Source organism: Melozone crissalis, unplaced genomic scaffold (assembly GCF_028551555.1).
Source record: "Melozone crissalis strain CALT ecotype California unplaced genomic scaffold, PUWL_Pcris_2 ptg000019l_1, whole genome shotgun sequence".
Classification (NCBI taxonomy): Eukaryota; Metazoa; Chordata; class Aves; order Passeriformes; family Passerellidae; genus Melozone; species Melozone crissalis.
The window spans coordinates 17,444,171-17,470,891 of NW_026535797.1; the positions used below are offsets into that span (position 1 = coordinate 17,444,171).

The 26,721-nt window shown below is 49.4% G+C and overlaps 1 protein-coding gene across 1 annotated transcript; it reads right to left on the reverse strand.

Annotated features, from left to right (window-relative positions):
* Positions 1-1,955: 1,955 nt before the first annotated feature.
* On the reverse strand, positions 1,956-8,154 carry TMEM72 (transmembrane protein 72). The gene is made up of 5 exons (XM_054277337.1): positions 8,077-8,154; positions 4,111-4,177; positions 3,631-3,702; positions 2,817-2,956; positions 1,956-2,647 (listed from the first exon to the last, which is right to left on the reverse strand). Exons 1-5 carry the CDS (start codon positions 8,144-8,146, stop codon positions 2,187-2,189), a joined length of 810 nt encoding a protein of 269 aa, XP_054133312.1. The 5' UTR covers positions 8,147-8,154; the 3' UTR covers positions 1,956-2,186.
* Positions 8,155-26,721: the final 18,567 nt, after the last annotated feature.

Below are 26,721 nucleotides of genomic sequence, written 5' to 3' on the forward strand. Positions count from 1 at the left end.
CCAGCACATTGTTTCACCCTTTGTGCTGCCCCACGGGTACAACTCATGGGGCTGGCTGATTGAGCAAGGGCTGAGGGATGAAATCTGTGGAAGAACATCTGTTCCCACCCAGGCTGCCCAGGAGCTTTGCTAAGGAGAAGAGTCTACAGCAATACAATCTTTCTCTAGTCAGCAGATTGCTCCATACATTGGGAGCAGTGCCTGTTCAATGAAGTTGATCTCCCTGTGTGCAATTAATTAAGCAATGTTCAAAGAAGGGCCTTGGATGATGCAGAAAGCTGACTTTGCAGATGAAAGTGGCTTTAATTGCAGAGCAGATGTGTGGTGAAGCTGGGAGCCAGCTCTGCCTTTTTGGGCAGAGTAGGCCAGGGTAGGCCAGGGTGGGTATCCTGTTAGCATGGCTGGGTTGGGACCTTGGTTGGTGCAGATATGTTTGCCACTAGGTTTAGAGGAAAAGAGCTTTATTTTTTCTCTCCTAATGTGATGAATACACCAGGTGAAGGGTGAAACTGTGGCTGCATCTTGGCTTGCTGCTATCAGTTGTGCAGTGTTAACTTGGCATAATTTTCTGAAGATATTTTTACAGGTGCAAATCCACCCTGAAGGCACATGTGTACGTGACTCTTCCCCAGCACACCATGACAGGATAGGAGGTTAATTTCTGCAGCCAGAAACAGGAGGTCTCTAACCCATGTATTATGTTTAGAGCAGATTGATATTTTAAATGTTGGTGATGCAACAAAAAGTTTTCTGTTTATGTCTCATTGTAGGACTGACAAGTGTGTGTAACCCTTCATAAACTCCTCTTGTCAACAGCTTTGGTATTAAACACAGGCAGTCAAATATTGTGAGTCAATATCTTTCATCTTCTTCCTCATCCATATCACAAATTAGAAGTCACTTAAAAATAGTTTATTAAAAAGTAGCACTGGTTTCTTATCTCAATTGCCTTCTGATTACACTTTGACCTACTTTCCTAAATGAACATGGTGATTGCCTCTTGGAGAGATCAGATCTTAAATAAAAGAAATGAGGTATTTACAAGAAAAGCAGCCAGTTAACTGGCTTCTACCTTATAAATAATCTAGCAGGTCCCAGGAATTTGCTCTAATTTCCATCACTTCCCCCCAGTGCTATGTGTCTGGGCTCAGAGCATTTACAGATTTTCATCCCAACAGCAGTGGCAGTTTGGCTTCTTGTCCCATGTCCAAGGGAACCCAGACACCTGAGCTCTTCCCACATGTCCTCAGGTGGGAGCTGAATAGGAGGGAAATGCTTGATCATGACTGAATGGTCCTCAAAAGGCAGAAATTATGCCAGGATTAAGCCAGAATTAAGGGGTTCAGGGAAGAGCTGGCATGGAAGAAACTGGTGGGACAGTATGGTAATTTTATTATTGCCTTTTCCCTCTGGGGGCCATAATTACACACATTGGAGTTACACACAGTCTGCTGAGCCAGTGTGGTGCGAACCTCAGGACCTGGGCTGCCATATCATCCCAAAGTTCTTCTAATTCAAGCGGGCTGTCCAAGCAGGGGACACCTGGAAGGCCTCTGCTCCTGCTTAGGTGTCCCCAAGGCCAGAGATGATTTCCCTGCTGGGCTCAGAGTGCCTGGGAAGGTACTAAGCAGGTGCTAATGCCAGGGGAGTGCTTGGTCTCAACCCACCTCACAAATATGTCTTGCATGTCTCAAGCTACTGCAGCAGGTGCAGGTGCTGAGAGGGAACCTGCAGGCTGCAGTGCCTGTGCTGAATTCAGCCCAGCCCGGAGCTCTGCCATGTGCAGCGAGGCCAGAGGGACACAAGTGCCCCAGCAGAGGCTGCTCCAGGGCACACAGATCTCCACTCCTGCTGCCTGAGTCTGCCAGCAGGGAGGCACATGCCGTGGCTGTGATGTCAGGAGGAGCACGGAGGGGTGTGCAGTGCTGCACAGGGGGTGACACGGGTGAGGCCGTGGGAGCAGAAACCTCACTGTGCTGGCCCTACCCCAGCTGAACCCCACCTGTCCCCTGGCCGCCACAATGCAGGGGACCAGGGAGTGCAGGCAGCCCCTGGAGAGGGGGTGGCACAGCTGTCACCCCCAAAGTACGGAAGGCAATAAGGGCCACCTCCTTGGGCCCGTTGGCTGCTGGAGCATCTGCTCCAGGGTAGCAGCAGGCTGTTCTGTCCTCAGTCCTGCTGAGGGCTCAGAAGAGGCCAGGAGAGCTGAGAGGGGCGATGATGATGGGGGCATCAGGTGGGGTGAGGATGGGCGTTGTGTCTGATGTGGTCTCCTCAGCCTCACTCTCCACATCCTCCACGTCCTCGCTGACAGAGGGGATGATCTGCACCACCTTCTCCTCAAAGTGCACTTGCTTGCGAGGCGCTGGCACGGCTGCTGGCTGGACAGGAGTGTCTGGGGCTGAGCTGCTGTCCTTGCTGCCCTTCAGGATGCTCTTCATATGGCCCAGAAGCGAGCGGTGCTGCTCCCTCTGGGCCCCGTGGAAGGTGTAGGTCTGCTCAGTGTCACCAATGATGGTTGGGGCTGCCTCAGTGCCTGAAGGGTCCACGTACTGACCCGCCTGGGGATGTGTGTCTTTGTGCCCTGGGCTCTTCCTCCTCTTGCTCAGCAGGAAGTAGGCCAGGGCAGTGAGCACCAGCATGGACCCTGGGGACAAGAATATGTTGGCTGTGGGCTCTGGCTTGTGGGAAGGCCTTGCCAAGCAGTGCTTGGTCTGGCTAGCCCAGTGCCACCAGCCCAGCTCCCTGCACATCCCCACCCCTCACCAGACCATTCTCCTCTTCCATCTGCACTACTCCCCACCCAAGCTTCTCACCAGGGATGGTGACATGCCAGACGAGGACAGGATGCAGGAAGCAAGCCACTGAGAGCAGTGTGTACCCCAGGAATTTCTGGAAGCTCCCTGGGCATCTAGCTCGCTTCCAGAAGGCCTGTGCCAGGAATTCAGGCTTGTGACTGGGGAGAGAGAGAGAGGTCCTTGTGGCATGAGGCACCAACCATATGCCAAGAAGATTTGGTCCTAACCATGACCCATCTAAATGTGCAGATCTTCAGTCTGGTTTGTCAGAAGATGGATGTGCTTTTCAGGGAAGATAAGCAAAGCCTGAACATCTCCTGCAGGGATAAGAGCATTTGCCAGAGGCCAGCATCTCAGTGCCTCACTAACCAAGTGCCTGCTAATACAAGTAAGGAGTTGCCTCTAAGCTGTGAGGACTTTTGAGTTTCTACTAGAAGACAGCAGCAGTGCTCAGCCTCTGAAAAGGACATAAGGATTGTTGACATTTTAGCCTTAACTTCTGTGCTGTCTCTGGAGGGAGCTGAAGCTCACCCTGGGGATCTGGGTCTTCCTCCAACCCTGGTACCTTGTGCCTCCACACTGTATTAAGCAGATGCTGAGGACCACTGTTTGTTGTGCTGATGCTCAGGAAATTAGGGCACAAGCCTGGATTAAAACACAGGTTTAAATGGTTGTGCCCATGGACCCATTTACCTCCCCCCTGTCTGAGTGCACTTGCCTTGGCACTGGGGGCAGGACCTTTGGTCTGGCACTTGCAGCTCCCCCAGATCTGGTGTTGCTGTAAGGGGCAAGGTGCCTTTGGGAGGTCCCACCGTGGGCAGGGTCTACTCACGTGAAGCACATCTCCAGGAACAAACTGATAAAGAAGAAGCCTTCACAGACAGCAACTGCAACCCCTGAAAAACTGAAAGGTAGAGCTGTCAGGGGAGCAGGGCTGTGTTTGAGTATGTTCTGCAGGTGGGTAGAAAGGGCACAGGGGGCCAGAATTTACCATCCCGTTCTCAACACAGTCTGTATGCAGGGGTCTGAACACCCTCTGCTTATCTGGTTTATGGAAAACTCACAGCCCTCCTGCCCCTGGGGAATCAACTTGCAGCCAGTGTTGCCTCTGGCCTGCCTGAGTCTGCAGTAGCATTTCTTTTCCTAACATAAATAGCGTATTTTTCTGAAAACTCAATATGGAGATCTGAAATACCCAAAGCCTTGGACACTGTCTCCTGCTGCTGTTGCAGTCTAATCTGGTGCTACATATAGTGGAGGGGTTGGCCTTGTCACCCCTGCCAGCTCTGATTTCAAGGGCAGAAATACTCACAGCAGATAGAAAGCCAGGCTTTTAAACTGTCCTCGCTGCAGGGTTTCTACGCCCACACCGATCAGCACTAGAAAGAGAAGGCAGGAAAGATGCTGACTGCAGAGTTCAATCCCAGTTCCCTTGGGTCAGTAACCAGCTCCCAGGATGAATGTTCCCATTTCCCCAGGGGCTAGCAAGGCAGCTTCTTCCATGCAGGGCAGTGTGTCAGGACTGCCAGCACCGGTGATTCATGCTGACACACCCACCCAGAAGAGTCAGAGCTGAGTGTTGCCCTTGACACAGAGCCCTGAAACCCATCCCAGCTGCACCCCTGTGATGGCAGCCTTGCCACTGTGTGGGCTGGGGAAAGGTGCTCTGGGAATACCAGCTGGCCTTGGACAGCTGGGGCAGGTGAGCAGCAGTGTCCTGTGACCATTCCACTCTGAGATGGGCCATACTGCCACAGGCCCACTGCCCATCCTCCTCTGCCCAGGTCCCCCCAGTGCCTGCCAGCCCCACTCCCTTGCCCTCCCTGCTGCACCCAACACGTGGCTGCAGAGCAGGGGAGCTGTGCCAGCTGCCTTCACGAAGGGCTGTAGCCATAGCATCAGGATCTTTAGCTAGCCAAACACAAAAACATATAATGGGAGCAGGCAGATTAAAACCAGGGAATGAACGTTCTCTCAGTGCCTCAGCCAGTACAGAGCACCAGGGAGTCAGTTTTAGGGGGATTAAGAGTATTAGCAAGGCTAAAATCTTTGATGGATTGGCCAATAGCTTCAGGGGATGGAAAATTTTCTTCAACATCTTTCACTTCCCTTCAAGATTATTTCTAGAATGGAGCAGAAATGTAATGCCTCACACCAGCTGCAGCAAGTTGGTCACAGGGCACAAGTGTCAGCAGTGTGGAGCCAATTCACAGGGCACAAGTGTCAGCAGTGTGGAGCTGAATGAAATCCAGCTTTCATAGCCAGAGCAATCTCCTGTCTGCGCCTGATATCTCCACCCCTCAGTGAGCAGTCCCCACCCATCCACTGGTGCTCAGGAAGTTCTCCACTGCTCCTGCTCAATGCACACTGGCCAAGGTTTGAGGTGCAGGTTGGATCCATTTCTCTGAGCTGTGGTTTGCCCCATGTGGACAAGGATACCAGGCCCCCAAACAAGGACACATCTCAGTGTCCATCAAGACTGAAGTGTAGGTGAATACCAATGGTCAGCTTTCCCACCTGGGCTGAAAGAAATCCCTCTCTGTTTTCCCTGTGTCTCCTGCAACTGCTGGCCCCTGTCAGCCAAGGGAACTTATGGGGCCCATGTGCCACCCTTCTACACTGCCTTTCCAGGCCTGAGCAGAGCACAGGGAAATCAGCCCTCATCAGAGGGCTGTGAAGCTGCAAGAGTTGTGTAATCCTACATGCAGAGTACTGTCTTTTACTATCTTGTGACTGAGGGCCATTCTTTATAATCTTCCCTACAAATGTGGACTTCATTCATTCCCATTCATTCATTCATTCATTCAGTCTGTGGATGAATGCAGAATTCTACAGCTTGGCTGCTAGCTCAAGCCTCTGCTCTGGATGGGGAGATTTCCTCCTTTTGCACAGCTTCTGCTTTATCCACAAAGCTGTTTGGATGAAGAATCTGCAAGAAAAAAAGAGCTGTTTCGAGGTGTTTGTTTGGACTAGTCACTGCCTTGATTTGGATCTTGTCCAAACCATGTGGCTAAAGGCACATGATTAGGAATTAAATGGTTGAAAGCATGAGAATTAAGAAATAAGTAGGAAATCTTTCCTAGATGCAAAAAACACAAGGCCTGGAATCACTGACCTAGAGATGCTGAAAACCCTGCAGCAAATCACACAGGGCTGTTTGACAACTCTTTGCTAACTTGCCATGAGACCAGTTAGCCATTTTCTGATTCAAAGGAAGCCCTGTAGCCTCACCACTGCAGAGAGCCATACACTCCAAGATCCTGGGGGAAGGGGAGGTTTATATTATGTGGGTAACTTGTATTTACTAGCAGCATAAAGAGCTGGGCAGGCCTTCTCAAAATCAATTAGCGAGGCTGATGCACTCTCCATTTCATAGTTGTTTTTTTTTCAAACAAAACCCATGGGAATTTCTTCTGCATGGTTTCCATTTCATTCAAAAGCCTCACACACCTCATCAGGCACTAAACACTGCATCAAGCTGATTTCTTACTCCATTGTAATACACAGAGGAATAAAACACAGGCACATCTCAGTCTTCACGGGCCTTTTGGGAAAGTCAGGTGATACTGGGAATGCACCAGACCTATAGAAAAGCACAGGGAGTTGAAGTGCAGCCCTCTATGCTCTGATGCTAAGCAGACAGATAACTGCAATGCTCATTTAAAGAAAAATTAAAGAAAGATGTGCTGCAAAATGATGAAAAGAAAACATGCAGGAGAGAAAGATGATATTCCACTAACACATTTCTACATTGTAATCTACTTTCAATTTTGTTGGTTTAGCATCAGTTTTCTCATGGCAACAAGCCCACATTTTCTCCCAGAAAGGTCTCTATGAGTTTCCTTGGAGTTTTAAGTGAGAATATGAGCAGTGTGAGGCTCATGGGGGCCCAAATGGATAGGGATGAAGAAATTAAGTGATCTGCATTTTCTGATTAAAGCTTTGTCCCATCTCCCAGTGTTGCAGTATCATCACAACATGCACTTATCTGCTGGGAGTTTGTATAAACTCAGAGACTTAGATCTCTCTGCCTGTTATCAGTATCAGTCCTTTAAAGCACATTCCAGAGCCTCCATCACCCCAGCTGTGTCCTTGGGAACCTGTGCACACTTCAGCTGACCTGTGTGCTTTCTACTTTGTCCTGGTTTGAGCAAAGTGCCTCTTCATGACGTTCTGCAGCTCATAAAGGAAATACAAAGGTAGGAGGGCCTGCTGTGACTTACTCTGCAGTGTCTGACTGAAATCCCTGGGGTTCTGAAACAGGAGCCACAGTCATCCCGTCAAGTCACCTCTCAGCAGGAATCTCTGGTTCACCCGTCCAGCCTTTAGACAAATCAGACCCTTTGATCTCTGCTTTACTGATGGGGAAACTGAGGCAGAGAGTGCTGCCTGTCCTGTTCCATAACAACTAGTCAGCAGCAGTGCCAGAGTCAACCCCTGAGCCCTCTGCTTTAGCTGATTCCCCAAGTCCCACCTGGAGATGCCCCCTGTGCAATGCCGTTTCACCCTCCTGAGTGAGACACTGTGTCTGACACTTGGCTCAAAACTCCTGCATTTCATCTGAAACCAAATGATTCAGCTTGTGCAAGCACTTGGGTGTGTCACCAAACCCAGAACACCCTGGTCCAAAGCAGCCCCTGGCAGCGGGGGGGGGGGGGAGGGAGGATGCTTCTCCCCAGGTACCAGGTGGGTGAGTTTATGGTGTTTGTGATGCAGCCATAACCTGAACGGCTCTGAGCAGCTCCCCGACAGGCAGCTAGAGAGGCAGAGCAGTGCTTTTATTGTAACTATGCCATGGTGGCTGGGACAGAACCTCTCCATCCTGCCTGGGACAGGACATCTCACTCCTTGTGCACACTACAAGGAGCTCCTCCGTCACCTTCACATCCCACAGTGTAGCCCGGCAGTTTTGCACAGCCATGAGTATTTTGCTTTTCAGTCTCATTGACATCTTGTCTATACCTATGCTTGTTTTAGAAGAATACGGTTTTGTTTTCTACTTTTTTTTTTTTCTTTTGGCATGCATTAGCTTGCCCTCTGAATGTTGGCCCTTCCTTTCTGATGTCTCACTGTGCCTCCCACAGCATTTGGAAAGAACCTAGCCAGGCAAGCACCACTGTCCCACCCTGGGTCCCAAAGCAAAAGCAGGTAAGTTTTCTTGTCCTCCCCATAGGAAGGGGCCATGGCTGCAGCTGGCCAAAGGCAGGGAGGCAGCCTGGAGGTCCCAGCTCCCACTTGGTGCCTTTTAGTGCCAAAGACAGAGAGAATCTGCTCTTACCTGCTGCGGTGGAGATGCCCAGCAATCGGCAGGTGTACTCCAGAGCACTCCACAGTGCCTTGTGCTGCATGGCGGAGGATGAGGGCTGCGGTACAGCCAGGCAGGAGCTCCTGGGGCTCAGAGCCCCCACCTCAGGCGCAGCCCAGCAGCTCCCAGGAGCAGGCAGAGCCTCTCGTTCCCTGGACTGAGTGACCTTCCTGGAGGAAAGGGCAGTGCGTGCAGGACTGGCCACCTCCAGAGGGCCTCCCAGGGGAGGGTGGTCGGAGAACGAGCTGCCACCCCGGGAAGCGGTCAGCGCTGCTTGCCGCCGCTCCCGAGGGGGCTGTGGAGCCTCGGCCCTTTCCCGCCCGCCGCCCGCTCCCTGTCGGCCGGTGATTAATGATTGCTGAGGCAGGGTGCGGCTGGGGCAGCATGGGTGCACGGCCTGCCCTGCTCCTGAGGTGGACGCTCTGGAAGCCCAAGCTGATTAAATGAATGTGAAATCATTAGTGCTGTGCGGCTCCCGGCAGGTTAACTATTTGTGAGGATGACGATGTTTGCTCCTGGCAGGAGAGCAGCACGTTTGTGGCAAGTCATGGGGGGCACCCGGTGCCCACTGCCGCCTGCAGCTGAGGCCGTGCTGCTGCTCTCCATCCAGCTTCCAGCTAATATGGCTTGGGAGGTGTCTGTGCTGATGTGCAACCACAGGGACAAGGTCATATTCAGAGGGGTCCCACAGACTAGGGATCTGACTTTCTTTCTTTAGGAACACCAGTAAAATATGTTTTTGTTTTGTAGCTACTGGAGCCATTTGAACAGCACCGGGGTCTCACAAGTGTAGTAACGTATGGAATGAGCTGCACAGGTACCCTGACCTCTTTGCCTTGGATTTGGGAGGCAGCCTGGGAGTCCCTGGCTTGTCCCTGCAGGACACACTGGCTCAGGAGAGGGGCAGTCCTATGGATGTCTGAAGGACAAGACAAGAGTGGCTGTTCTGAACCCCAGCCCCACCCTCCCTTGTGCTTGAACAGGGTACACCTCGCTGGAGGTCACCATTGATCCCCACCTGCTGCCACCCAGGGAAGAGGTGGTGTGGGCAGCAGCATGGCAGTCCCAGCTGAAGGGTGGTGTGAGCACAATCCCAGTGGGCAGCAGCATGGCAGTCCCAGCAGGAGGGTCCTGTGAGCACAGCACAGTCCCAGTGGGCAGCACAGGCCTGCAGGGCAGTGGGTTCATAGGTCAGTGAGCTCACCTTGTGCTGGACTGTCACTGCAGCCCCTGCCCCTTGCAGCACAGGCTGGGAAGCTGCTGTGGGCAAGGGACTGGGTGAATCATGCTCAACTCACACAGAGCCCTGCAGGGAGGGAGCAACCAGCTGAACCTGTCTCCCTGTGAGCCCTTCTCACCTGCCTGACACCACAAAGCTGAGCCTGGCCAGTATGTGCTGTACTGACTTATCCTGGGAGTAGAGATGACTTGTGTGAAAGACAAAGTGACAGCTTCTCTTCCATGGCTTCTTGGTCTGTATTTCAAACTGGTATTTTTCCATGGCAGCCAAATGCCTGAGCTTATGAAATGGGTTCATGATTCCTGTAAATAACTGCTGATACTGGTTCTTTGAATGTTCACAAGGCTGTGAGTGGCAGAGATTTTGCAGCAGGGATTCCTGACAATATTTGGGCATAGTGCACATTTTCCATGTGAAAAATGGAAAGGCCCACAGGAGAAGGGTTTCCAGAGCTTCCTGGGGTGCAATGCTGAATGGTGCAAACCCAACTCATGTCTTTGCTTTGTGGCAGGGTCACACTTCAGGTGTTCCCATTTCCTCTTGTCCTCCTGCACCACCTCAGGTGTTTGATGGAGCTACCTGCTTTCCCACACCTGGTGACTCAGTGGTGAGCCTCCCTTTCCAAGAGGGTGGAAATCAGAGGCAGCCAACAGGGAAGCTCACATGAAGGCTGAAGAAAATCCCATCCCTGCTATGGCTGAGCATTGCCTGGGTGGTCCCTATGCCTTCTAATGGTGCTTTGCTGCAGGCTCCAGGAGCACCCTCTGCCTCCAGTAATCACCAGATCAGCCTAAAGGCCCTGGCATTTACAGGACACAGATTCACAGAATACTCTGAGTTGGAAGGGATCCACAAGGGTCACCGAGTCCAACTCTTAAGTAAATGGCCCAAATGTGGATTGAGCCCACAATCTTAGTGTTACTAGCACCATGCTCCAACCAGTTGAGCAAATCTCAGGGATTCCCAGGCTGCACAGGTTGTGCAGGTTCTTTCAGGTTGTGCAAACAGTCTGGATGCTTTTTTCCTGGCTGTCATGTTCTTTTTTTAACACTGATGTCTCTTTACAAATATGAAAAGTAGAAAACGACTTTAAAAGCAAATAGAGGAAAGGAAGACATAAGAGTCTTTCAGAATCAGTTAGAGCCATGAGCTTAGTCTTGAAGAGATGCAGAAAACAGTGCAGCCCTGACCACCCATCCTTCAGCACCCAGCAGTGCTCAAGGCAGCAAGCTGCTGCCTCCTCCCAAGGTGGGGGTCCTCTTAGCCACCATGGGCAGTGCAGCATACTGGGCTCTTACTCTGGCATTCTTATTAAACTTCACTGAGCTCTCACCCAGAAAGTACATGACTTTCTCTGAGTGCCCTTGACAGCAATGTTTCCTTTCTGGAAAGCAACATGCCTCAGGGTTTGAAATAAATGTAAATGTATGGGTGCCAGTGGTGGTGGTCATGGAGGAACAGAATCTATTTGGAAAAGGCAGATTAATACATTAACAATTTAAAACTCCCATCTCCTCTCCATGTTCCTTTGGCTACTGCCCAACCTCCATCCTCTGAGTGGGCCTATATTTGCCTTCCTGAGGGTCCTTGTCCCCCATGTGGGGAGACCCTTAGCCTGGGGCAGCATAAGGCCTCACTCACTCTTCCTAGGTGTTTCTCTCACTCCACTGCCCAGCAGGGTAGCATGGAGGGAGCTGGTATCCTCAGACTTCATTTGTATCAACACCCATTTAGCAGCTCCTTCCCTCCATTTAGGATTTTTTTGGCTAGTGCTCCTACAAAGCCACCTCACATGAACTTGATTTTTCTTGGTAGACGGATCCCTTCTCCTTCTGTCTCTGTTCAAGTGGGGAGATGATACCCTTAATGAAGGTGTGTTTTAGTGAGGTTTTTAGGAATGAGTTTATGCAGTCAGAAGAGGACTGATGACTTCTGAGCTTAGAGGGTTTAATAGCCTGTAACCAACATTGCAAAACCTATGCACCAGCACAGGCTGTTCTGGGACACGTAACAGCAGTGGTCCCCACAGCACATTAAACCACTTCTCTTGCAAGGGATTTACAATTTGCACTTTGGCTGCCAGCCAGGATTCACATTTACAGTCTGCTTCCCAGGATGTATGGGCTGATTTGAGAGGATTTAATCTCAGGGTTATGGCTTCATGGTCGTGTTAGTCTGTGTCTTCATCTCTCCCTGCTCACACTTTGCTCAAGTTAGTTTTGTGTGGCATCACCACCATGGCCCTTCTCCTGTGACCAAGGCAGCACTGGGATTGGCTGCCCGAGTAAGGATGTAGGGGAGCAGCACACTCACCTCATGTTTGTCTCTGCAAAATGGTGATGCTGCAGGAGTGATGCAGATGGTGGAGGTCCTACCCTGGGGCATAGGGTACCACAAATCATGCTCTGGAAGAAACCTACAGGAACATGCTTAGCTTGCCCAAAGTACAAAAGCAGTTCCCAAACTGCCTTGGACAGTTTTCTGGAAATTGGTTTCTGATATTTCTCACCTTCTCTCCTCAGCCCTCAGCTATAACCACTATGTCAGGTAGCTTTGCTCAGCAGCCTTGGTCCCTCTCTGAGCAGCAGCAGCTGAGGCGCTCCCACCAGAGTGTCCAGCTAAGACAGACTGACACCAATGCTCTCCTGGCCCACCAGAGGACAGGGAGCCAGCAAGCAGCTGCCCAGAGCCTTTGCAGTGGTGCCAGGTGCTGCCTCCCTGTGCTCTCCTTCCACCAGGTCACCTGCCATGGAGGGGACATGGAGTGTCACAACCGCAGGCTGATGGCAGATGGACCCAGTCGATTGGAAGCACCAATGAGCTGCAGCTGTGGGTTCACTGGCTGTGAATATCTCCTTGCAGTCAGCAAGAGTTTCACTCTGCCTTGTATCCCCAGAGGTCCACTGCTTTCCAGAACAGTCTGAATGTACTGACAGCATCCTGAGGCGAGCTTGGCAGACCTTCCTCCGCTCCTGAGCCAGGGAAAAACATGGCAGAGGGCTGCCTGCAGTCACAGAACCAGCAGAGCTAAAGAGAGGACCTTACATGCGCTGTCCCTCCCTTTGCTATAACAGAACGATGCCCTCTGCAGTCTCGGCCCCGGGCAGCCGTGCGAGCCGTGCTGGGGACGCCCGGCAGGGGACAGCAGGACCCCGCACGGCACAGACCGGCTGCTCCCCGTGCAAGGCAGGCTGGGCCAGCCCCCTGCAACGTGGGGATGAAAGGGCATCGTTAACTTTTACTGTTTGAACAAGAAAAGCCTGATAGCCACAATATGGATCTGAAGGGGACTGGGGAGAGCCCAGAGCTGCAGCGAACACAAATCAACAACTGGCCTGTTTTGCTTTATGCTCTGCGATCAAAGGAATCAACGTGCTGCCGAGCACTCGTCTGCTCCTCCGGGAATTTCCCTTCGCAGCAGGAATGCCAAGGCTCGGCAACACTGCCCCGACTGCCCCACATCAGCCCCGCCAGCCCCAGGAGGCTCTGGTGCACAGCTCCAGGGATGCAGGCTGACCCCGCACAGAGGGTGAGCTGGTTAGGAGCCTCTGTACCCACAGCCCCTCCTGGGGACCCCCTCCCTGCCAGCACAACTGGAGAGACGCTGCCTTTATCCTGGGGACTGAGCTTTCATCCAGGCATCCGGTGTTAATGAAACTCAGGACACAGAGTGGTGTGGGATGATGTGGGGGTGATACTGGGAAAGGAGGCTGAGGTTGATACCTCTGTGGCAAAGGCAATCTTAAGCAGAAAATGGATGTAGAAACTCATCTGATGCACTTCTGGGGATCTCACAGACCTCTTCAGCACCTCTATCACTCTGACTTGCTGATGATTTCTGCTTTCCCAGTGCCTGCAAGTCTCCCCATCCCAGCCCTTTGCTCAGGAAAGTGACCTCCCAGCATGTCAGCATGAACTTCCGTTTTCTCACTTGGTCACCTGTTTGACACCAACTTAAGAGGTTTTCAGAAACATGGACTGATACCAGTTCCCTGTGGCAGCATGTGTGAGGGGCTCCTGGCAGGCCATCCCCCAGGAGTGGGGCACTGCTCTGTACAGCTGGGATCAATCCCCATCCCAGTGCTGCTCTGCTCTCCAAGGGGGTGGGCTGAGCAGTGTGTGCTTGTGTCATTTTACAGTACTTGGCAGAGAGATGTGTGATCAGGATGTGTGCATACATAGGCAAGTGTACATATATATGTGTTGAAAACTCGTGTTTTTCTTAAACTAAGCTGTAATAACAAGGACTATCAAAATTACATTTATTTATTATGCATTTGATCTCCACTTCCACAGCAGGGCTCCCAGCGATTGGTGTCCAGCTCCCAGAACTGTGTGATTATGCAAGACTCTCCATGAAAACACATTTCTAGCTCAGCAAACTGCAGAGAAAAACTGCAGAAACAGACTCAAAATCCAGAGGAAAGAAAGCTCCCAAGTTTAATCTTTGTTTCCTATTGCTAATAGTATTACTTCTAATTGTATGATTAAAATGCATGATCTTTGGGGGATTACAGTATAGCTAAACAAGAAATGTCACAGGGAACTAAGGAGAGGGGACATCAGGAGCTGAAATTAAGGTCAAGGCAGTAATTCCAAATCTAAACCCCAAGGCAAAAATACCTTCAATCTCAGCACTTCTCAACTGCCTGTGAAGTTTCTGTGCTGACAGCAGTGTGACTGGCTAGGAGGACTGAGGCTGGGAGCTGCAAAATACCATGAAGGCAGCAGAGGCCTGATAGGGATAGGGGTGCTCCCCCAGATTAACAAGGGGCAGGGGATGCCAGCCAGTCAGATGTATGAACCTTCTGTCCAGGGAGCTGCCAGGGAGCTCCTTAGGAATGTGTCTGGTTCACAAGGGGGCTGCTCCCTGTTGCAGGTACAAGCCCCCTCGGTGGGACTGTCTGCACTCCACTGAGTAGCAACAGAGCCATGGAGCTGCTTGGCAGCTCCTCTGAGAGGCAGTGGGCAAGGGGGGATTTCAGCCTGTTGGGGCTGCTGTGGTATGGCCAGGGCAAAGGGAGCACTGCTCAGTGCTGGCCTTGGCAGTGGGGACTTGGGGGCTTTGTCCCTCTTCCTTAGGAATCTCCTTTGTGAGACTGATTTTGGCTCTCAGTGGATGAATGGAGACCTCAACTTGCATGTAAAGAGGACAGGGAAATGTGAAGGGAGTTCCTTATGTGATCTTAAAGCATGGCTACACCCTGCACAAGTCCCTGCATGTCCTCTATGCCTGCTGCCCCTCAGTTCTTGTTCTTTCTTACAGTCAGGCTCACTTGCTATGAGCTGCTCCCATGGGAGCCATGGGAACTCCAGACGTGTTCAAAGTTGACATGTCACAAAGACCATGTTGCCCACATGCACAGGAACCCTCTACCATGGATAGTCAGCTGCAGAACTTGGGAGAGACTCATCATGCTGAAACTGGCATCAGTGCCTCTCAATGGACTATCACTAAAAATAGATCCATCTCCTTTTTTCCATATCTAGATTGAAGTCTAAATCATTCCCAGAGTCTGAGTTTGATGGCAGTCCTTTAGCAGGTGGGTGTGTTGGTTGGCATTGTCTAAGAGGCAGCTAGAAGGGATCAGTAAGGCACACACAGGCAGGCAGAGCAGATGGAAAAGGTTGTGCTTAGGATCACTTACTGCAATATGGGCATGGCTTGGGATCTGGATGTGAAGGCCATGGGTTTCACCTCACATAGATCCAGTAAGCACACACCCACTTTTCCCACTGACACTGAAAAATTCCTCGCCACACAAGAAGTCCCATGGGACTGGAGTAATCAAACAGGGAGGTAATTGGAGGTTGAAAGACCATCACTGCCTTTACCAATAACGATGTGTTGTTTGTAGCACAGTAAAAGAAGTATGGTTTGGACCATAGTAAAAGAAGTCCAGCCCCACACCACAGGTCACAAAAAACCAGAGTTCAGGGGGCACCAAAGGTAACTTCACAGCAGCAGTGCAGAGGCAGAAAAATTACCCATGAGATAGGCTAGAGTAGCCTCAGCCTATTTGTACAGAGCTGAAGAAGAAATGAAATCAATCACACATCTTTTGCCTGACTTTGCCACTCAGCTGCTGCTGGCACCCCCGAATAAAGACTGTAACTTGCTCCCAAAGCCAGGCAATTCCTTCCTCCGTAGCTGTCAGTGGATCTGAGCTTTGGGCTGTCACAGTAGGTGTTTGAACTGCTGGCCAAGCTGCTCTGAGGTTCCATCTCCCCTCTTCCAACTTCTCCATCCCTTCAGCTTCCACTCCACAAAAAAATTTCTATCATCTGCCATCACCGTGGGAGGCAGCAACTTGCAGCAGCAGCGCAGGAGCCACATGCAGGTGTGAGAGGGTGTTCATAAGGAGTAGCTGTCCCTGGGGCAGTGTGACATGTTACAGTGTTCTGTATGTGCTGGCTGGCTCTCATCACTGAGACCCAAGGAGGCCAACAGAAGTGCTTTGTCAACATAAAGTAAATATTCTCAGTTTTCTGTTGCACTGATTAATTTTCATTTTGAATGGGGAAACTGAGGTGGGGTGATGCCTCGATCCAGATAGTATCACACTGCACTGTCACCAGCACAGCTTACTCAAGGATGATGAATCTTTGCCTACCTGTCTGTAAGTCTTCACTTCCCTTGTGAAATACAGTGCTAGCTCTCAGTCGAGGAGCTTACTTAGCTAAACTCTAACCTGAACCCATGATTCATTTCCTGAACTAAAAGGTGTGATATGATGATGAAGGGTAAGATCCACCTCTGTGTGGAGCAGGTCTGTAACAAGACTAAAATACCACCTTAACACCACAAAATAAGGCTGTTGTTTTACTTATTCCTGTAGACAGAGAAATTGCCACCATGGGAGGAAATGCAGTAGTGTAAAAGGAGCTCACAACGCGATCAAATATTTGTGTTCAGGCTCTTGATCCGGAGTATATTTCCTAAGGAAGGCTGGTGGAGCAGTGTTTTATTAGTAAGTGGGAGGAGGGAGAGCTAGTAACTCAGTATAAACAAGCTCTGTGCATAGGCTTTATCCCACAGACATTCATCCATCCATCAGAACCATTTGACTCTTTGCCCTCTTCTCTGGCAAAGGGGACTGGTGACTTCTCACTGCATGGGAGCAAACAAGGTGTGCACAGCAGTGATTGATGCACCTGGGGGTTGAGACACATCAAAGAGCCTGCTTGCTGCATTTCGAGTCCCAGTGAGCAATTTATAGAAGGGTTTATATAGATAAATAACCAGGGAGATTTATGTGAAGCAATACAAAACATATGTTTTTGGCTGCAGAGATGTAGAAATGCTCAAGGAGTTGGAAGCTGTGTAGCTGAGGTTATTTGTAAAAGTGTTCCTGTTAGTAGGATTTATTCTGGGGCTTCATTTTACTTGGCATTGGCTCCAAAAGGCTGCAGAGCAAACAAGCATAGCAGGATCCATCACCTCTTTTACTATGTTGTCTGAAAGAGTTTTGAGCTTTAAAACCAGAAGTTTGGTCACATCACCCCTAGTTCGGGTTGGGAATAGGAAAAGGCTGAGAGCAAGGAGAAGCAGCAGCAAAGGAAACAGACCTCCTGGAGATGGAGGTTGGGTGAGGTCACACAAGTCCCAGGAGGGACCCCAGATGCCAGCTTGGTCTCCCAGCCTAGCACTGGGTGCTTACTTCTGAAAACCTTGCAATCCTGCCATGACTAGTGTGATTTGAAGGGAGAAGAGAAGACAGTCTTGGCCTTAGCTGGAAAGCTGGGATGTAAATTTGAATTTGTCCATCATATCAGGTATGTTTGTGGTAATGGGAATAAGTTTCTGCCATGTATTATATTTGCCTGGCTTGGACATCCCCTGCAATCCTGTGTCCCTCTGGCTGTGTAGTATTCCCTTTGCACTGAGGTCCAGTCCCTGAACCTGGCATGGGCTCATTTGTGCCTGCTGAAGGTTAGGAGCAGGCTGAGTGCTGTGTTAGTGTGACAGTGAGCCAGAGCCTGCATGTGCTCTCACTGCTGTCCCACCCCAAGAACTCACAATCTGAGGAAGCTGTGTGCCCTAGATCACCTCCCTCCTGCTCATTTGCCCTCATGGGATGGCACAGAGAACTGTCAGAGAGGGCAGCTTGACAAAAACCTCTGGTGTCAGAAGAGACTCTGTGGGCCAGACAGCAAGGTCACCTGCACACCTGAGAGTGTGCACCAGGGAGAGCTCACAGCCCTCACACCCAGTCCCTGCCCTCCGTGCAGACCCTGACACCTCCACTCACCTGACAGAGGGGCAGAACCCTCTGCAGAGGGGCAGAACCATCATGGGATATTGCACAGGAAATGGATATTGCACAGCTGTCTGGCCATCTGAACTGCTTCATCACTTGCATTTCAAGTCTGAGCTGTTTCTCAACTGTTCAGGAAGGAACAAAGGAGTTCAAATAAATTATACCAAACTGTCCCCATAAGGTGTGCACCCCAATGAACACTGATGTGCACATATATCATCAACACAAGGGTAAGACTGGTAATCCCTTCTGGTTGCAGGCCACTTATCCATAAAATTCCTTCCTACATATCTCCCTGTCCTCTGACCCTCTCTCCTCCATGTCTCTGTCTCCTGGTAATGGAGGCAGATCTTGGTGTGCCAGTGCCTGTCATTTTCTACCCTAGGCAGAAAAAAATATCAGCTGTTTCAAGATAAGTTGTGACTGCTCCTAAATCTTAGGCTCCCTTTCCCTGTGTGCAGAGCTTGGGATTTGCTTGGCTATCAGCCCTCCCATGGATGGGAAAGGTCCCCTGCCCTCATGTGTGCTCACCACATGGGCCACTTTATTTACATAGCTGGGTCCACACATTTATATTTAGTATGTTTGAGAGGCCACCATGGAATGAGAAAGCTAAAAATGAGGCTGGAATAAAATGCATGGAAGTTAAGGGGGGGTAAGGAGTGAAAACTGAGGAGGCTGGAGGTAACTCCAGGGCTCGCTTGGCTGTGTGACCATGAATGCCAGAGGCTCCTGCTGTGAGCACAAGGACCAGAACTTAAGGGCACCTTTGGATATGAACCTGGGTCAGATTCAGGCCCTTCTTCAAACATTCTTACTTGAATACAGCTTGAAATTGCAAAACCAACCCAGTTGTATAGACTACAAGACATCTATATATCTGTCTATATTTATCCCCATTTGGAAATTTTTAGTCACCACATAAGTCTGACCAGAGTTAGGCCTGAGGTTTCTCATTGCAATGCTTTAACTCAGGTGTCTCAAGTGAGCACCCTGGAGATTATTATTATTCTCTCCCCCAGTAAGCAGACCCCCTCAAAAAAAAAAAAAAGAAAAAAAAAAAAAAAGAAGCAGCCATTTTATGAGTTGGGAGTCAATTATGCATCCATCTTCCTCTCACACCCTACACCCTACACACATGGGGGGAATGGGGTGGATGTGTTTCTGCCAGCATCTCCAGTGGCACACAGCCTGCTACAGCTCTGGTGGCCTCTCACCTGAAAGGCCTGCTGGAGGTGGTCTGTGATAACAAACAACTCTGGTTCCAGCTGAAAGGTTTTTCCTTAAATGCTTTTAGTAGAAATGTTACAACTCATTTCTTCTTTTAGTAACTATAAGCAGAGTAAATTAAACTTTCATGAGTCTGAAGTACATAACTCTCCTTCAAGCTCCAGTGTCTGTTTCCCTGGTCATCCTGAACCAACAAGGGCTTTGCTGGAGGTGTTGGGTCCTGGGCAGAGATGGTGCTGCTCACCTGAGATGGTGATGTAACTGTTACTAAATCACTCCTGTCCTTGGTAGATTTGTGTAGCTGCTGATTGAGCCTGGTTGTGAGCTGTGGTTACTGGGAGCAGGAAGGGCAGTGGGTGCTTCCCTGCCATGGCTGGGATTGCCCCCCACACAAGCAAAGAGGGCTTGAGGATCACCCTTGGGCCAGCTGATTGTTTCCACGAGCTGAGTGCCAGCAGTCCCCTCCCCTTGAGGAGGTAAAGTGCCCTCATGTGCTCTCATGAGATGTGCTTTAATTATGAAGAGAATGAAACACTACTTTCCTCACCCACTGGCCCTAAAAAGAAACTTGTTGACTCCCCAGCCTGTTTCATGCTTTGCTGGCAAAAAAAAAAAAGAAAAAAAAAATAAAGACACTGGGGAAAATGAGCATGCTTTTAGTTTCAAGCAGGCTCTGCACCCAACTGCCATCTTCTCTCAAGTCAACGCAAGCAGCAGTTCCCAGGAAGGTAATATCAGTGTGTCCAGGCTCCTAATAATGCAGTGCTCTGTTAAGAAAAGGCGCTGAAACCCTCTCCTCTCTGCAGCCACAGCCACGGTGAGCCCCCCAGAAACACAGTCACTCTCCTGGGAGTGGGGTTTTCCCATCCACACTGGGTATCCTGAGCCCTGAGAGGAGCTGGGGCTCATGTGCCTGTTTTGATGCTAAGGCTGCCTCTCAGGAGCAGAGGCAAGCAGATACAAATTTCACTTCCTGTGCCTAGTTCAGTGGCTTAACATTCTCATGGAGTAGCTGTGGCAGCATTTTTAGTTGATGGATAAGAAATTTCCTATGATTGGGGAGCATAGGATTGGGAATCTCCTGTAGTCTTTGATAAAACTTGTTTCAACTCTGGCATGAAATTCAAAGGCAATTTTAGCCTTTTTCAGAAAGGTAGAAAACAGTAGTCTTGACCAGAGGCAAAATTCTCTTTTAGTGACTCCAAACTCTCTTACTCTCATAGTTGAACTTCTAGCAGAAGTTATTCTTTCTTTAGATTTATGTCTGCTCGCAAAACTCTCAGCTTGAATCTAGCAACATTTTCTTTTCTTTCTAGAGACAATGTTGCATCATCTAGCTTCAGTCAGAAGCTACTTAGTTTTACTCAGAGTGTGAAAAGTGAACTGAGGGGAGATGATATCCTATTTTAAGAAATATTATCTGTACTAGTTAGAGATTTTCTGGGGGATTAGCTTTCCCCTTGGCATGATGAGAGACAGAAGCGAAGACAAGATTTCGCCTTGGTGCTCTACGGCCTTGATAAATCAGGCGCCACAAATCACTGTTGTTAGATCCCTTTCACATCCCTTAATGGGTGGGTGGTAGAAGTGCACTATCTTTTGAGAAGATCCTCCTGTTTCTTACTTGCATGTTAATTTAGCAGCTCCCGAAATAGCAACCTATAGTACCTAGATTCATAATTCATAATTAAAACTCCTAGCAATGTTCAGGCTCCACTGCTGGTTTGACCTCTGTGCCTCTCCATGAGCATACATCTCAAGGGATTCTTGCCCTCTTCTCAGGGAGGGCCCTGTGACTTATCCCATTAAGTTAACAGGAGGTCATATAATAGTCATAAAAATATTATGGATCCCTCCCACATTCCTCACCCGTGGCAAAATACTGCTACAGGGAACAATCAGTGCTTTTTAGCTGGGCATCCAATAAATCTGGAGAGGTATTAGGCAGAACTGAAGCTCTACAGCTGTTGGGGTGGAGCATGAGCACAGATGGATGGCTTGGGAAATGGGGTTCTTTTTTGCCTCTGTTACTGTTTGGAAGCAAACTTGTGTTTCAAGTTTTCCAATATCTTTAAGAGGTATAAATGTTCTATTTGTTCAAAGATCTTGTTTTCTGTTTATTTGTCAGCTGTGTTATATGGGGAAGTAAATTCAACAAAATTGAAGTAGTTTTGCAGAAGCACTGTTCTGCTCAGTTGCTTTCTCTGTAGTGGTTAAGAGGCTTATTTTGTATGGGACCTACCCAAAAGCAAGCTCCCTGCACTGCTCCTTGCTGAAGCTCACTGCTGCCAGATGAGCAGCTGTGAGCTTTGTCCCTTGGATCCAGGAGCAGCATGTAATTCAGGCTTTTTGTACAGAGAATTGCAATGTCTGCTACAGGCTGTCCTTCTCCTCAGCTCCAGCCCACCGAGTCCTCTCCATCTGGCTTGGGCTCTGCTTGAAGCTGGGGACTGAGTCATGCTGGCATTGTCAGCCCAGCAAGCAGCCAGGGCATTTCTTCTCCCTGTGGTGCCTGAGCTTGTGTCATGGGCTCATTCCTTACTCTTTCCTAAGCCCCTGGGAAAGAACTGGGGGTATGTGGTTCTTTCTATGCACCTGTTATTTGATCTGCTCTGGGTCTGAGCTGCTGTGTGCTCCTAACCTCTGGGTGGGGTGTTTGGGGTGAGAGTTGTGCCATGTGCAGTGGGATGACACTGGTTGCTGCTACTTTGGCCAACAGAGGGTCACAAAGTTTTCATGCCACTTGGGGTTCCTTCAGGGAAACTTGTCTGACATACATGTTCAAACTTTCCTCCTTCACACTCCCCAGTATTTGCTGGAACCCCTTGGTTCTCTTGTGCTTTGTCTTGGCATGTACAGAGGCACTGTGCCTTTGCTGAGGACTCTGCCACCATCCCAGCTCTACCTGGAATTTGGGTTCCACAGCCCTGCTGAGTCCTGCATGTCGTACCTCAAGCCTAGCTTTAGCAGCACCTTTATCCATGAAATGCATTTCATTTTGTTAAAACATGTCCCAAGGGTGAGGAATGAAAGGATGCTGCTGGCATGTGACTGAAGTCCATGTTCTGAACCCTTTGCATGCTCTCATCTCCTTGCTGTTGAATGTTTGTTGTGCTTAAGAGGGCAGCAAAACAAACCTTGCCTGGCCTCTCTGGAGCCAGTTGTGTGACAGTCAAGAGACTCAGCCAGCAGTCAATGTAGCTGTGACTAACTCCTGCAATAACATGACCTTTCAGGATGAACAGTGACCTTCATAGGCTTAAGTGTGTTTCTTTATGACCAATAAAGTGTGGTCATGGCTATTTTCCCAATGATTTCTCTATGGATGGCAAGTAGCTGGAAGAAGTGTAGAGAATTAGAATTAGCAATTTGAAGAAACTGAGATATGCGCTTGCTATTGACTCCTTTGAAAAGTTTCTGCAAGCACTGAATGAACAAAGGAGCAGGCTGCCAGGTTATGTGGCTGTTGAAGAAAGTCTTCCTGATGCTGGACGTCAGAATCTATCAGAATTTTATCCAGAAGTGAATTCATGTGTTGACAATATGCTGCAGGGGTAAGGTCACATGCAGTCTTAAGATTTTTCTCAGGAACTTCTTTTGCTGCTCACACAATTTTCAGGCTGAAATGATGTTGTGAAGAGAGCAAGATGAAAGACAACTCCAACTCCTTGCTCGATAGCCTTTTGGATAAACTTCAGATTTTAGCATGGGGGTGCCAACCACACTATCTAGGAGGGAAGTAGTCTAATGTGCTACATCTGCAGGCTAGTGGGCATCCTGTGCCACAGCTTTGGGCTGTGGCGTGTTAATGAGGAGTCTCAGCCTGGCAGGGAGTCTGTGTCCAGGCTGGCACCTCTGGGATGCACACGCTCACTGCCTCACAAGAATGCAGTGGGGACATCTCCTGTGCAGGTATTCTTCTCCATAGGGCCTGGAGTGAGCAGCTGTAGATCAGTTGCTGTGCGATTGCCCTTCCTTGCAAATTGCTGCCTAATGCAGAGGGAGGCTGGTCCCTGCAGGGATCCTGGCCAGCCTCAGCCTTGGACACCAGCTGAGGATCAGGATGGGGGCCCACTGTAACCCTTGCTCAGGCAAAGGCCAGGCAGAAGGAGAAAGAGAACTCAAGAAAATAGTTTCCCCAGGGAAGCTCCTGCAGGAACAAAAAGCCAAAGCCTCTGTAACAGAGCCAAATATCAATGAAGGAAAAATCTAATTACCCCTTCTTGTGGGGTTTGCAGCACAGGAAATGTGGCCCTCTGGGACAGATGTAAATAGAGGCATAATCTAATGCCATACTTGCCTGAACTCCCTGAATTCAGGATCTCCCTATTAAGCAGTCAGTTGGTTCTAATGGGAGGTTTTGAGCTGGAGGTGGTATCTGCTGTTCCCCCTCTCTCCCCACCAGCCTGTGCACAGTGCAGCAGGTGAAGGCCAGAGGCATTGTAAAATAATTGGCATGAGTTACTTCTCTTGATTCCTTTAGCTTTCCACATAATGTGATGTCTGTATTCTCCTGGCTGTTTCCACAGCTATTGCTGGAGAGGAGTGTAAAAAGGGAGCCCTTCAGGTGTGGGAAACTGCCCTGAACAGCAGCCTGTGTGTCTGTCCATGCTCCCTCCTGGCAGCACTGCAGCTTATCTTCAGCAGAGGTCTGCCTCAATTTGAGTGGATTTGAGAGCTGCAAGACTTGGGTCTCTTGCCAGTCCTAGTGTTTTTTCTTGTGATTTGTTGCTGAAATCTCCAGAGCTGACAGGTCTGGGTTTGCTTTCCAATCCTGCCTTTATGAGAAGGTGGGGTGGTCCTGGGATGGTCAGTGCAGATCCAGGACCCAGTTTTCCACAAAGGTGTATAAGGTTGGTTGTTTCAAACTGCTGAGAGGTGCTTCAGTGTAGCCACGTGAGAAAAGATGCTGGAGCGCATCAGAGTAAGGGCCAAAGAATCTTCAGCAGCTGTGATCCCCACAACTGTTGCTAGAGTGCAGTACACACATTGGCAAAAGCTTGTCAGCAATGGAGCCCACCACTGAGCAGAAACTGCTTAAAGAACCCACATTACTGACTCAGTTTGGGCTCAGGTTGGCTTTCCCAGCTGGAGGGCTGTGCCTTTGGGAAGTAGTGTGCTGCCTGAGGTGTGCCAAGGAGAGAATAGATAAGTTTCCCTTGCATGGGGTAGAAACCCAGAAGACTGGCTGCAGGGATAGCATTTAGCAGGCAAAGGACTACTTCAAGTGTCTTTTGTTGTGTTAATTGACTGCTATCCAAGTGTGTTTTCTCACCGTGCTTTCGAGGACTGATCTAACCAGATGCAAAACACTCTCCTATGAAGGAGCAGCTGTGTGTGCTAGCTGGGTTTGCTTGGCTTTCAGTCCCAGGGAAAGGGCAATCTGAGTGCTCAGCTGTTCCTAAAAAATTGCTGGTGAGGAAAACAAACTAACAGACACAGCGGGGATTTTGTAGCATACAATCGAGGAGCTGAGATCTTTTCCCCCAGCAGAGCTCAGCAGCCCTGTGCTCCCACGCAGCCAGCAGACAGCGGGCTCTGTGCAGGGGCTGCGTTTGAGCCCAGCCCAGGGAGCTGCTTTCCACCCTGGGCAGAGCCTGCAGGGCACAGGGGCTGTGGGCACTCAGCCCTGCAGCCTGCCAGAGGCTGGGCTGCAAGGGCAAAGAGGGGCAGAGCCCAGCCAGGACTGGCACAGTGTTACTGTGGAGGTTTGGTTTACTGACCATAGAATTCGGGACCAGAAATCAAGACATGTCTGTTTCTATAAAATCTGTGCAGGTTAGACAAGAACTCATGGCACCTTTGTCCATCCTAGAACACTGTCTTGTTCCTGCAAGACTACTGCTGATGGAACAAGAGGGTAAAAAAGTAACTGATGACCATTTCTAAAGGCAGATTTCATTTACTGCTGAAAAATTGCCAGCCTGCCTTCATGGCCTTGTATTCCCTGGGGAGCAGTAATGCCAGTTTATGCAGCTGTGTGAGTACCCACCAGCTTCCTCAGGCTGGAGCTCCATTGCCCTGTCATGTTTAACAGAGGGAGAGCAGGAGTGGGTGAGGTGATGTTACCCAGATCCCTGCTGTTTTGGGAATCACCCAGCCATGCAGGCAGCTCCCTGTGCTTAAATGAAGTTCTTGGTAGCAGACTGATAATATCAAACACTCAGTGCCCTGGCAGCACTTCTGAAAGCCAAACTCTGGAGTGAATGACAAAGTGTTTTTCCATTCCTTGGAAAGTACAAACTGGTTTTCTTTTTGCTGCCCCAACTTTTGCTGCATGTAGGGGATTTGTTTATATTAGGCTGTGGAAAGGAAAAAAAAAAATCTACATGTTATCTCAGAGCTGGGCAGATTAATCCAGAGGAAGATTTACTTGAGTGCAAATCAAAGGCTTAGTTTTGTTGGATAGTTCTTCAGTGTCTTGAATCTAAATCCATCATGCTATCCCTGCAGCACTCAAATATTTCAAAAGAATTTGGAAAGTTTGCAACCAGAGTGGAAGTACTGGGACTATTGCTGTCTTTTGTTTCTGTTCTTAGAACTGCAACTCTGCTATATTTTATCTAATTTATTTTTGTTATGTTTAGTGTTCAAGATCTCTGAAGCCCTAAGGAAGGCTGTACAAATTAAAGGTACAACCCAAATCCAGGACATGCAGTCCTAGTTCTGTGTAAACAGATTTTAAACTGAGCCTATGTAACTGATGTGCCCAGGATTTAATGAATCAGGCACATTAGGAAGTTGTTGGGAGCAGAAAACTCTCCTCCTGGAAAATGAGTGTTTTTCATGTGAGTGATGGGGATGGCAGTGGGCTGCTGCTTGTTCTGACACCTTCTGCGCAGGGAGGGCTTTGGAAGTGGGTAACACTTTCATTCCCAGCTTCTGCCTTTAAATTATGAGTGTACAGAGAATATGGGTCTCAATATATTGACAGTTGGAGATGGGCAGTCCAAGAAATGTTGGCAGAGTTGTGAGATATAGCAGAAAGACATTGTGAGTTTGGGTTATTTAGGAAGTTGGGCAGGATCAGTTCTGAGGGTTGACAGATAGTTTGTGTATAGCAGCTTGGCTTCCTGTATTGATTCTTGTGTCCAGGGTGATCTGGAGGTATTCCTAGTGAGAAACTGAGCCCTGGCTCCTCTGTTGCATCTGCAGGGCAAGCTGGAGAATCTGTCTGCTTTTTCCAGCAGTTGTGAGCACTTTTCAGTTGATCACAGGTGTGTAAGTAAAATGATTTTTAAAAAAGGTATGACCAGATAGAAGTCAAAAGCTGATGCAGCTCTTTAGTCTCAGTGAAGAGGAAAGCAGAGGTGCTGAGGCTGAGCTCCACATCTGGCTGTCAGGCTGCAGGAGCACTGAATGCAAGGGGCTGGCCTGGAGGAGATGGGGAATTCAGACTGAGTGGGATCACAGGGAAGGATGGAAAACCAGGTGCAGGAGCAAGAGTGGTGTTTCCATGGGGTGGTTCCAGCAAAAGGGCAGAGAGCTTAGGAGATAAAAGATTAATTAGGCAGAGCTTGGGGTGTTGTTTGGTATGTGTCTTGTGTTGGGAACTAGCATCTTTAACAAAGCCTTTTCCTTTGGGATTCAAATGCTGGGTTCAAATAGCAGTCAGGACAAGAAGTTTTGTTTCCCATGTCACATCAAACTGCAAATGGCAAGATATCCAAACTAATTGGCTGCTCACATTGTCAGGTGCAGAAGGCTGAGAACTGCCAGCCAAGTCTTTCCTGGGCTCTTCCTTTAATTTCTTTAAGTTGTTAGTGTGTGTAAAGGTTCTGACTCAATCATTTCTGCTCTGGGCCCCTGTGGACCAGCTTGTCTTCCATTTGGCTTAGGGAGCACTGAAGCAGATCTCAAGTGAGAAGCCTTTTTGTCCAGCAGCCT